The sequence below is a fragment of the Mustela nigripes genome, chromosome 18, assembly GCF_022355385.1.
Source record: "Mustela nigripes isolate SB6536 chromosome 18, MUSNIG.SB6536, whole genome shotgun sequence".
NCBI classification, from domain to species: domain Eukaryota; kingdom Metazoa; phylum Chordata; class Mammalia; order Carnivora; family Mustelidae; genus Mustela; species Mustela nigripes.
In genome coordinates this window covers 36,157,026-36,170,070 of record NC_081574.1, presented here as the reverse complement: position 1 = coordinate 36,170,070, position 13,045 = coordinate 36,157,026, and the positions used below count along the sequence as shown (strand labels likewise).

Below are 13,045 nucleotides of genomic sequence, written 5' to 3'. Positions count from 1 at the left end.
ATTTTATTTGTCTAGATGAAATTCAAAGATGAAGGCATCACACAGAGGTAGCACCATGCACAGAACAAATCCATTTTCCTGGTTCCATCCTCTCCACGTTTCATCTCATCTCCCACATTTTCTTTTTTTTTTTTTTTTTCTCTTTTTTCTCCAAACCCCTTTCTTCCGCTGCCTTTCACCATTCTCGGAATCAAGACACATTGTACCCCTTGTCTGAAGCATTGCAGTTTACTGATCACTTGCTGTGGCTTGGGCATTCCCTTCAGGTTTTCTTCTCTACTCCCGGGTGGCTGTTCAAAACCTTCCAAATACATTTGGTTGGGTCCAGGTAGGTTAAGGCAAGGATATTTTAAGGAAGCACGTTTCTGCCAAGAAGACTGGGAAAGGCTGGAGAAGCCTGGGGTGAAGGATGAGCTCCCTGGAAGAGAGTGTGCATACCTAGAAGCACGTGGGAGTGTGGCAGGTGTAGAAACTTCAAGTACCTCTCAGTGGTGGGAGTTTAGTGTGATTACAGGGAACAGTGACAAAAAGATGGAGCTGGAAAAGAAGACAGGGGTGTCATCACAAATGACTTTTGTGTATTCCACTTCTCTCCAGGAGGTGAGGTTCGGTGGGCTGAGGTCCAGAGCCAATGACCAAGAAAGAATTCTTGAGACTTCTTTGGTGCAAAATGGTGGTTTATTAAAGCACGGGGACAGGACCTGTGTGGGCAGGAAGAGCTGCGGCTGCCCCGGGTTGTGAGGGATGGCAGGTTATGTACCCCGAGGTTGGGGGAAGGTGAGGGGAAGGGAGGTTTCAATGGAGTTTTCATATGCTAAAGAGGGCCTACAAGGTGCCAGGATGTCCCAGGCCTACCGGAGGCCTTGCCCTTGTGGCTGGATCAATGTTGTCTTTAGACCATCCATTAACATTAAGATAGTAGGGAGACTTTTTGGTGGGGTGTCACAATCCTGCTATCAATCGTCTTTGTTAGTGAGATTTAGGACATTTGTAAGCCAAGGGAGACTCCTGTCTAGCAGGATTGTGAGCTCTGCAAGTTAGCTATTTGCTTATTGCTCATGGCAGTCAGGGCTGCCTGAGGGATGCTACACATAGGACTGAGGGGGAGCGGATGGAGACGGGGGTGCAAGGTGCCAGCTTTTGCTTTGTCTTCAGCCAGACTCATGTTCCCTCATCAGTGGGAACCCAGTGAAGCACTGCAACACCAGTGTAATGAGGCAGCAGAGCTGGTGTCAAAGATGCCAGAGAGAAGCCAAGTGTCCTGTCAAGGGCCTGGGATCAGGCATGGGCAGGGGGTGCAAAGGACTTGACATATTTCAGGGAGAAAAAGAAACAAACCTGGGAAAACAACTGAATTTCTGCCTTGAACTCCTATTTGTTGGGTTAGGGAAGGCAGGAAAAGAAAGAATAGAAATTGGGAGAAACTTGCTTGGGGAATGTAGTTTTTTATTTGTTTGGTTTTATTTTGTTTCTGGAAAACGTAGTTTAATTTAGTTTATCTGCATCCTGTGATAATAAACCGAGCAAAGATGACTAGTTCTTGGATGTCATTCATGACACATCTCAGGCAATAGATTGAGCACATTCAAAGCCATGACTGTTCAGCAGCATGTGTGTGGAAGGTGTCTGGAACATAGTTTCTCATCCAACACAACTAACACATTCTGGCCGCATCATTTCATAGAAATTGTGGCCCATGATTTCATTTCTCACGTCCCTGTAAACTTGCTCTCTGGGTTTCAGACACTAGGCTTCATCATAGCTGAGGACAGTCTGCTTTGTTTTTTAATTGGCTTATTGAACAGTTTAAATCCAGTGTGGGACAAACACATCAATTTTTCTTCAGTAGCCATCTCCGGACACACTAGTAAGGATATATTTCCCACCTTCCCCCCACCACCTTGATAACATTGCAGAAAGACCACATACATTTCTGGGCATTTTCCATGGTGAAATCTCGGTACTGAAGACTCCATTTTAGGTAAAAAGAATGAGATCTTGCCAATCATGACAGTATGGGTAGACCTAGAGGATATTGCTAAGTGAAATAAGACTGAAAGAAAAAAAAACAAATACCGTATGATTTCATTTATATGTGGAATCTAAAACACAAACCAACAAGTTTTTTTTAACAGCAGAAATAGAGCCGCTAATACAGAGAACACAGTAAAAACCAAGTAAATTCAGAGAACACACTGGTGGTCGCCAGGACGGAGGATGGAAGGGGGATGGGCAAAATGGGTGAAGGGAGCGGGAGGTGCAGGCTTCCAGGCGTGGAATGAGTAAGTCAAGGATGAAAGGTAGAGAGTGAATATAGTCAATAGTATCGTAATAGTGATGAAGTTCTAGAACCTAGGTGAGGTTCGGTGGGCTGAGGTCCGGAGCCGATGACCAAGAAAGAATTCTTGAGACATCTTTGGTGCAAAATGGTGGTTTATTAAAGCACGGGGACAGGACCCGTGGGCAGGAAGAGCTGCTGCCCCGGGTTGTGAGGGATGGCAGGTTATGTACCCTGCCGTTGGGGGAAGGTGAGGGGAAGGGAGGTGTCAGTGGAGTTTTCATATGCTAAAGAGGGCCTACAAGGTGCCAGGATGTCCCAGGCCTGCCGGAGGCCTTGCCCTTGCTGCTGGATCAATGTTGTCTTTAGACCAGCCATTAACATTAAGATCTTTGGGAGACTTTTTGGTGGGGTCTCACAATCCTGCTATCAATCGTCTTTGTTAGTGAGATTTAGGACATTTGTAAGCCAAGGGAGACTCCTGTCTAGCAGCATGGTGAGCTCTGCAAGTTAACTATTTGCTTATTGTTCATGGCAGTCAGGGCTGCCTGAGGGATGCTACACTTATGGAGGGGAGCGGGTGAAGAGGGGGTGCAAGGCGCCAGCTCTTGCTTTGTCCTCAGCCAGCCTCCTGCTCCCTCATCAATAGGTTGTATGGTGACACATGGGAGCTACATTTGTGGTGAGCACGGCACGTGTCCAGTTGTTCAGTTGTTGAATGCCTAGGCGGTACACCTGAAGCTAATGTAACACTGTGTGTCAACTACACTTCAATTACAAAAAAAAAAAAAAAAAGGAAGTCCTTACCAGTGTACATAAGACTACAACCCCATGCCCAGTTTGGAGCACCAGCCTCTCTGAACCTTCCAGGTCTGAATGGACAAAGGGGCAGCTAATACAAAGAGAAGATTTTTTTTTTTTATAAGATTTTATTTATTTGACAGACAGACATCACAAGTAGGCAGAGAGGCAGGCAGAGAGAGGGGCGGGGAGCAGGCTCCCCGCTGAGCAGAGAGCCTGATGTGGGGCTTGATCCCAGGACTCTGGGATCATGTCCAGAGTTGAAGGCAGAGGCCTAACCCACTGAGCCACCCAGGTGCCCCAAGAGAAGATTTTTAATTTAACTGGTCCTGCAGATGTGCTTCTCATTCAGCTTGGGGTTTCAGAATGCAGACCTATCTGTAAGGCCATTAAGTCACACGGTGTAGGGGGAGCTCCTCCAGGGGCTGGAGCTCACAGAGTCAGATGGAGCCCCCCAGTTCATGGATGTGGGCATTTCCCTCTTCGGAAAGCAGAATGTACTCATTCCAGATTGCTGTGAGTTTTTTGAACTGCATTCCAAGACCCAAAGAAAAGTACCTAGTAACCTTCAGTAACTTTTTTTTTTTAAGTGAAGTGGCAGCTATGTTGTATCATTTTTATGATGATATATGTCAAAAATAAAGCCAGCTCTATGAGTGTATTGGTACATATACAATGCAACTGAAAGTCTCTTCAGATCAAATTAAATTGCAGACTCTGAGAACAGAGACTGTCCCTCACCACAAATGGAAACTGTATAATGAATTCTTTTTTCCCTATGCCTTTCTTCAATTTTCTATTTAAAGGAATTTCTGAAAATACATGAATTATGCAGCTTATCTCTCAGATGAAAAAGAATTTTCTTCTTGGATTGGTTGGCTGCATATTTATTAATAGCAGTAAAATTTTCCATGTTCTTTTGTATCAAATGGGATGCTGACTAAAATATGAGGGAGCCTTTTCAGCAATAATAAGAGTAACGAATGAATAATTATAAAAGCTATGTGAAATTGAAAGACATTTTAATTTGTCATTACTTCTGTGTTCAGAAAGGATCTGAATAATCATTCTGACTATAAAAAGGACGAGTGTGCTATTTTTGCTCATTATGAGATTAAGTTCTTAATATACCACTTTTACTATAAGTTAAAAAAAAAAACAAACCTCTTTTAGCTTCCTCTAATGATGTAATCATAACTGAAGACTGCTCAGCTGTATGTGTGTTTGGCCCTTTCCCTGTAATAAGGAGTGGGACACTTTAAACTGATTTTAATTTGAAAAGTGTTGGTCTATGCAATTTATAGAAATGAGATTATACTTGTTTGCTTAGTGAGAACTTTCAACCTTTATGTCACATTAACACACAAAAATAACAAGGACTGTAGAATTTCCTCAGGTCATGACCGGATGGAGCAGAAACTGAATATGGGATTCCAAAACAGGATTTTTCTTTTTTATAACAACCATTTAAAAATGGCTGTGCTTATCAGGGTCATTCAAAGGCAAAATTCCAAAACAACTTTTTTTTTACCCAGAAATGCATATAGCTTACATTTTCTTTTAGTCTGCGTTATACAACAATATTCAAACTCCTAAGAATATTCTGTGACAGCACTTTTTTTGGAAAATAAAATTGCAAGATATGCTGTGTGCTTCTAGGTGAGTGATAGAATTTTCCTTTGTAGCTTGTGAATTTTCATTTGCCAGATTTTGACTACGATATAGCTCTCAGTGACGAGGGATAGGAGAATCTATGTGAGGAATCCAACCTGCTCCTGACTTTTGGCCCCCTCCCCTCTAAAAATAGAGCTTTAGGGATAACTGTCAACTACGAGCAAAGACTGTTTTGGCAACCTCACTGCAGCTAGAGGACGTTTTCTATTCTATGAGAAAAATTCCCTGTGCAGAATGCCAACAAGCCTTTAGATTCTCATCTTTCCCAGGGTTCAGCCCCACCCCCTGAAGCAGCTGTGTGAACATGTGCCATTCACTTAGCCACTTTAAGCCTCAGTGTTCTCACCATTAAAATGGGAAGAAAACGCATCCAAATTAGAGGTCGTTGTGGGGATTAAATTATAAGTAAACTTATATGAAGTTCTTGGCACATAGTAGACATGCAATAAATGGTCTTATCTTAAAGAAAAACAAAACCAAAAACCTTTAAGAAGTAGTTACCTATTTGATTTTTATAAATGTATTTTTTATTTTCAGCATAACAGTATTCATTATTTTTGCACCACACCCAGTGCTCCATGCAATCCGTGCCCTCTATAATACCCACCACCTGGTACCCCAACTTCCCCCCCACCCCCGCCCCTTCAAAACCCTCAGATTGTTTTTCAGAGTCCATATTTCATTTTAATCAATACATTTTGAGAGTAGAGCCAGGAAACACTTTTTTTCCTATTTATCTAACAGGAAACATTCTGAATGAATTGAGAATGTGGTTTATAACAATAATCTGGAATCTAAATGCTATAACGTTGTTCTCCCTCCCACCAAGAGGGTTCTGCCAGTCGTCCTAGCTGAAACTTAAGGATGGGTAGATGCCGTCCACCGTAAATATAAACCAATTTGTCATTTTCATCTCAAGAACTTTCAGAATGAATTTAGTTCGTGTCTGGATTGATAGGATCGAGACATATATTTTCTTGTACATACATAGAGTTGACATTGGTAATTGAGTTATTATATTTATAGGTTATTTAGAATGTAAAAGATTCATCATATAAATTCAGCTTTACTTTAATTTGATGGCTAAAGTGATGTGGGAGGAGACTGAAAGCGAGAGAGAGGGGACAGGAAGGAGAAAGGAGGGTTGGAATATGTAATTATGAAAGAAGGTAAGACTGTGTTCCCTTCTGTCTTATAGCCTGAAGAATAAGTAGTGAAAACATCAATCAAGAGATGAGAAAAAAAAAAAAAAGTCAGGATTTCTCTGCCGTGGAGAATTGCTTATCAACCACCAGAGGAAGATTCTTTCTTGAACAATGAACATTTCTTATGAGGATTCACAGATTAACATATGACTAATCTTAGTTTTGGAGAGTGAATGAGCGTTCTTGCTTTCTTTCTTTCTTTTAATTTTGTGGTAAGTTATGATATTTGGATGGATTTTTTAATTCTTCCCTGATGATCTATTTAGCACATGTTCTAAATTATAATCCTACAGCAAACAGTGGGAACATCATTCAGACTTAAAGACAGTGGGAAGATCTCAATTTCCAATTTATTCTAGATTTCTTCAACATATAATTATTCCATTAAGTCCTTGATGATTGAGATGTAAAGCACCTTTATCAAGAAATACACATTATTTTTCCATCACACTGAACATGATTGGTGGCAACACGCACGGAACCAGAACGAGTCACTACTAGTAGAAGATATATAATGGACACAATTACTACTCCTTCATTTCATCTTCAAAACTGTGAACGAGGTTTGCCATCTGAATGACAAGAATAAAGAGGGTGAATAAAGGAAGAAGCCCATCCTTTTTTTCTGATCACTCAAAGAACAGTTTCTCAAGGTTAAGCCAAGTCCTCTTTGCAAGCTGCCAAAATAATAGCTTAGGAAAAGAATTAGTTTGCTTGCATGATGATCCTCTTAGGCAAAAAATGTCTTCACAGCCGTTGACCTTGATGAAACGTTTTCCCAAAGGCATCCAAGAGAAGAATTACAAACCCCCGAATGAGAGGGAAATAAATGACTATTTCTTATGAAGTTGGCCTGAACTGTGGGCTTGGGTGTGGGGTGCTGATGACTGGGGAAGAACTGTGTAAGTTCTGCAGAATGAACGACAGCCTTGGGTATGGTGAGTCCCCCATTCCTCTGTTCCTCACTGAAGTCCTCTTGCTGAGCCAAGGTTCAGTCACTTTGGAAAGAATACCACTAGCCAGTATGATAGCCTGGAAAACTGTTATTTTCTGATGGGGAATGCCTCTGAGTGTAAATTCTGAAGCCTTCTCTGGGTCTAACGCTTCTCTGTCGTGACTGGATCTGGTGTCTGCAAAGCCAAACATTTAACTCTTTACAATGTTTCTCAGAGCTCTGACTGGGGTTGCCCTTTGTACATGGTGACCACAGGCCATTCATCTCCCGGTGTCAGGATTTTCTGGACATCCGTTATTTTTCTGCAGAGAGCCGAGGTGGTCACAACTCACTGAGCAATAAATGAAATGACTCGGAAATGCACCGTGTTGTTACGAAGGTGTTTGAAATTTGGCACCACTCCCTTGAGAGTGCCCACTCAGGAGGGATCAGGGTTGTTAGCCTCTGTGCCTACAGAGAGAAGCAGCTGCGCCAGCCATGTGCTGTCCGGTGGGAAGGCAGGACGGTCTGATGGCAAGCAGTCCCTCTTGCTGTTTTGGAAAGCACACAACAGAGCTACAAACCTGCAATGATGACTTTTCTTCAAATGTGTGAAATAATGCTTTATCTGTCAAGTCCGCTGTAAAATAAGCATCATCCAAGTAAAACAAACAAACAAAAAACCCCGAAAAACAACAACAAAAAAACCGCAAAAAAAAAAAAAAAACAAAAAAAAAAACATTGTTTCTGTTTGTGTTTAGTGAGTGAGCTCATACCCTCAAGTGTTTTGTTTGGTTTTGTTTTTAATGACCTGATCTAGTTGAGCCTGTGAACATAGATCTCTTTTGCTCTACAGAGAGGCTATGCCAAAGCCTTTACAGATAAGCTTCCGGATATAATAATCAGATCATCTCAGAATTCCTCATCTAAATACCATTGCTCCTTGGCAACCTGTCAAGTGAAAGTGAATATCCTGCCAGAAAACAAACATTTCGTTTGTTTGTTGTCAAATTTCTTTTTTTATTTCTGCATAAATAAGGGAAATGATTGTTCCAATGTACCATGGAGTTGACATATTGTCTTAAACAAGAAGAGCCAGTGAATGTTATTTATATTTTGGGAAATCTTAGATGGAGACGCCTCTACTCGGAAAACTAACTGTTTGTTGTTTCTGTTCTTATTTATTATTAGTAGTAATAGTAAAAGTAGTATGGTTGTATTTGTTTAATTAGGTCATGTCTTACGTTCCAAGTCATAATAGAACCAATGGGAGTAAGATGGAAGATAATTATTTTCAAACAGCCAAGTTAATTTTGGCAGAGAGGAACAAACCCATGAGACCTGGCCGTGGTGGAGCTTCTGGGGTCGGGCCACCTAAGGACAGCGGAGATTCTCAGAAAGATAAGAATGAGTCCTGGGATTTTCCATAAAACCTCAATTTAGGGGCCTAGGGGAAAACGCTATCAATTTGAAAGAAACTGTCCAAATGATCAATACGTATTTTTTACCATCCCAGACTACTTGGAGTCATGACAACTAAAGTAACCAACTACTGATGTTTGAAGTTTTGCTCCAATGAGGGAACAATGATGCAAAATGAATATAGTGCAGAAACCTAATGGCATCCTTTTATTAAGAGTAATTTTTTTTTCTTTCTATTTAAAAGAATACTTGCTAAGTGGTTGAAACCGTCTGCGTCTTTGTATAGAGGCAAAATACTCCCCCAGACCTGGTCATGCAGTTCTCTTAACTTTTCAAAGAATTTTTCTTCTTCAAGTACAGATGTAAGCTACTGCCCGAGGTCACAAATGCCATGGTAGTGAAGCCCAGTGAATGAGTTTTCATTATATATAACCTCCGCAGCCCGGTGTGTACTAATAAATACCATCATAAAGCAGTCTGCTAAGTAGAGAGACCACTGTGATCCCTTTTGCTGATAAAAATAGTAATGAAACTCCCATCTGCAGTTGCTTGACCACAAAGACCAATATAGGATTTGTTTTTCATTTGCCTCTTAGATGATGAATAAATGTAAATTGGAACTGCAAGGGTCCTTACACATTTCTGCGGAATTCAGCTCCTTAGACCATTCTGACCAAGAGAAGACGAATAGGAGGCCAATGAAAAAATGCTAATACTCCCAGAGGCATACGTAAACCCTGGATGGGGGGTGGGTGGGGGATAGTGGCCATAGCTCAAGGTGTTACCTTGTTACCGACAAGTCGCTGTGAGCACAGCATGTTCAAACTCCAATAGCAAACTGTCTGTAACTGTCAGGTAATGAAATAACTACCCTCTCTACATTCCATCCAAGCTGAATATTCACTGTTTGTTTGACCAGCTCGAGCAAAGAATTGATTGCTGTTCTTTTTTGACCAGAATCAGGAGGGTTTGATCAACATATTACTATGGAGACAGGTTATTATTTTTCTTTTCTTTTTTTTTTTTTGGCTTCTTACCTAATTTATTCATACTAAAGTCATGCTAAACTACCTCATAGGTTTGTGGTGTGGATTAGCTAATTAATAAAGGTCAAGTGCTTAAAAATATAAATCTCTATATAAATGCTGCCTTAGTTGGCTTTCTAGTTTAAGATATGCATGTCAAATTAACTATCTATATATTTCATTGTAATATTCATGTTGATAAATTTGTCTTTAAATTTAATATACAAATACCTTGATGTAAAATAAGACTCTGAGAGCCCCAGCATGGACTCAAACTCAAGTCTGGCCAATGTAGCACCTAAGGAAACAAAAAGCACCTAGAAGCAAAGCCAAAATGTTTTCTTAAGCAGATTTTAAAGCAGGCCTTCTCAAAGGTTGGGGGTAGGGGTGGTCAACACTGGTTTTTGTATTAAGTAATTTTGTACTATAATAGTTAAAATGCCAACAATTATCAGTGACTTACATTTAAAAATTAATTAGGGTGGGTTTAAGGTTATGCTTAGGATAACTGTTGAGTAAGACACAGACGGAAGAGTCATAATTAGTCCACATGTCTCTGAATACCTACAAGAGAGGTTGTTCGGTTGGACATCTGCTTTGATTTGTATCTTCCTAGAAAAACTTTGAACATTTTCTTTTGGAAAGGATACAGCCTAAACAGAAAGGAAAGGAATTAATATCTCACTGCCTCTTAGTAACATCATCTGAAGGGGCAACGGCGATTATTTAAAAACTAATTTTACTGTGGCTTTACTTTGCTGCCATTTTTTCCCCTGTATGATTAATTACTCCTTAGCCACTATTCTGAGTAGCAGTTTTACTTGCTAATTTCAGATGCCTCAACTTAATTAGCAATTCATTCTGACCTTTAGAAACCACATTCTGTAATCTTAAAATTTTATGAGTGAAGGAAAAAAAAAATCCTATTTTACCTGTCCCTCCATCTCCAGCTATCACTAACAGGTTACATTGTTTCTGAAGAACAGTCTATTGTTATAGGTCAAATTTTGACATCATCTGAGGTTGTTAGAAGTCCTGGTCAAATTTCCTCATTGCACAGGTGGGCACTAGGCTCCGCAGAGGCTATTTCAACTTCAGAATGTTTAAGCAATGTAAAAATGTAGGACATTTGGCTGCTAAATTTATTCCTTTTTTAATTAAAGAAATAAAAGTGAAATTAATACACACAATAATGAATTCCTGTTTTGCATCCTTGCTATTTTCTTAGCACACATGCTACTTGAATTGTCACTTTTCAAATGATTAAATTCTGACTGTCAGCCTACCAATGATGGTAAGATAAGTTTTCCTGTGGTGGTCAACTCAGTGACACGTATTCTGCTTTGAAATCAAATGTTTTACTGTATATTCTCATATTTCTTGAAGTTGTCTTCACAGCTAAGAGTGAGGGTTAATCAGTGTGCATAGCAACATTAGTGTTAACGATTTTATTATTGAAACTCCAAAGAGTCACCATGTTGGGTCAACCCCATGTCCTCTCAGCTCACTACTTTGCTGGCAAATCGTCTCCCAGAAGTTCAGATGGGAGGACAGGATTAGCCTCCCCAATATTAGTTCCAAGGAAATTATTAATGTTGTATATATATAGGCAAAGTAGTAGGGATCTTCCTCTACTTTGTCAAAAATATAATCTCCTCGGTTGAGCGGGAGAAAAATGGAATGAATGGCAGTCATCATGGAAGGAAGGTAATCTACAGAACTCTCATTCTAGACAGAACGGTCAGAACATCAGAGAGAGAGCACACCTTGCTAAGAAAAGATGATTTCTGTCCTCTACATGCCCACAGTTGGCTTCCTGAGCAAGAACAAGGGGTTCAAGTTTTCCCTCCTTTCTTCTTCCCAATTAATTCTTCTTGTCACTAGATTTATTTTGTGCTTGTATTGATTGGCTATAAGAAGCACATACTCAGATCTTTAGAGTGACTTGTGCTTTTCTCCCCTACTCTTTTGCTTACCTATAACTTGCTGCTATTTTTAAAAAATGGTAAGTTACAGGAAAATACAGTCAGTACATGGAGAATGTTTGCCATTTCAGCAAGTTCCTTCTTTTGACTAGGTATCCTTTTTAAAGCCTCTGTCTTCATTATCCTCTTCTTTACCCTTGATGGAAGGCCAATTAGAAGCCCATCTCCTACTTCTTTATATAAGCTACCATTTCTCTGTGTCCTTTAGGTGTAGAGAGTTTAATTGTGATGAAGCTAATAAGGACCCTTTACGAGACACCCGTGGGGGTGTGTAATAAGGTGAGTGTTCCGCCTGGGAAATTGCATCAGCCATTTACTCTTTGATAGTTTTGAAGTGTGAATGAACCAAATACTTAAGTTTTTTTCCCGGTCACTCACTGGTTCAGAAACTGCCTATCTTCCCTGAAGAATGGTAAGCCTCTCTGGAAAGGACTTAAACTCAATCTTTACCCATTTTTGTGTAGTAACACGTGCCTCTGCTACTCTAACACCTTTTCTCTGTAGATGTTGAGTGCAACACAGCACAGTTCCTACTTTTTTGTAAATTTGGGGTATTCTCTGACTTATTGCTAGAATTTGAAGAAAACAAATCATTTCTCCTTTGCAATGATCTTCAGCCAAAGATTTTCTTTTTCCTGAGAGGAGAGATAGGCACCCCTCAAAGGGGAAAACCAAAACCAAAATCCATTTAACTTTTTTTGTTTTTTTTTGCAAACTCTAGTAATCTAGATAACAAATGCTAAAGAGTTGTATGTGTTATGTTGATCATATATGCATATGTGAAATTAGTAGTTACTTAGAGTATACAAAATTTCAGACAATGAGTAGGCTATAGAGGAAGTGATATCAGAATTAAAACAAACCTGGATTTAGAATATGGTTCTTTACTCTATGATCTTGGGCGAGTTACGTAAGTTTTCTGAGCTTCAGTTTCTCAATGTTTAAAATGGAGCTAATGATACTTTTCTTATAGAGTTACAAAAATTAAACAATCTAACAATGTTATGTTGTCTTTTCCCCTCTTTTCCACCATCCAACAAGCAGATAATTACTAAATGTAAAATAGACCAATGCAGTGTGAGAGCTGGAGGATACCTATCAAACTATCTTGACCATCTCTCTCATTTTGCTCATTTTTATTTAAAAAAAAGGGGGGGGGGGAAGGGAGGCAAACCACAAAACAGACTCTTTACTATAGAGAACAAACTGATGGGTTGCTGGAGGTGTGCTGGGCAGGGAGATGGAATAAGTAGGTGATGGGGATTAAGCAGGGCACCTGTGATGAGCACTGGGTATTGTATGTAAGTGATAAATCACTGAATTCTACTCCTGAAACTAATATGACGCTATATGTTAACTAACTAGAATTTAAATAAAAACTTGAAATATTAAAACAAGTACATGCTGAAATATGTACTTATATGCTTATTTTTCCTTTTTTTTTAATATATATATTTTATTTGGCAGAGTGAGAGAGAGAGCGAGAGAGCCCAAGCCGGAGGAATGAGAGGCAGAGGGAGAGGGAGAAGTTTTTCTGCTGAGCCAGGAGCCCAATGCAGGGCTCAGTCCTAGTACCTTGGGATCATGAACTGAGCCAAAGGCAGACTCTTAACCAACTGAGCCGCTCAAGAGGGCCTATTTTTTCCTTTTTTAAAAAAATATTTTATTTATTTATTTTAGAGAGAGAGACACCACATGCTTGAGTCGGGGGAGGGGCAGAA

General features: G+C 39.9%; 1 protein-coding gene across 1 annotated transcript in view; it reads left to right on the top strand.

Moving 5' to 3' along the window:
- The window catches only part of ZMAT4 (zinc finger matrin-type 4), a 368,171-nt gene extending 357,650 nt beyond the window's left edge, over positions 1–10,521 (top strand). Inside the window, exon 7 of the mRNA XM_059384518.1 lies at positions 5,952–10,521. Within this exon, the coding sequence (XP_059240501.1) occupies positions 5,952–5,967 (16 nt within the window). The 3' untranslated portion in view covers positions 5,968–10,521. The remainder of the gene's footprint in view (positions 1–5,951) is intronic.
- The last annotated feature ends 2,524 nt before the right edge of the window (positions 10,522–13,045 follow it).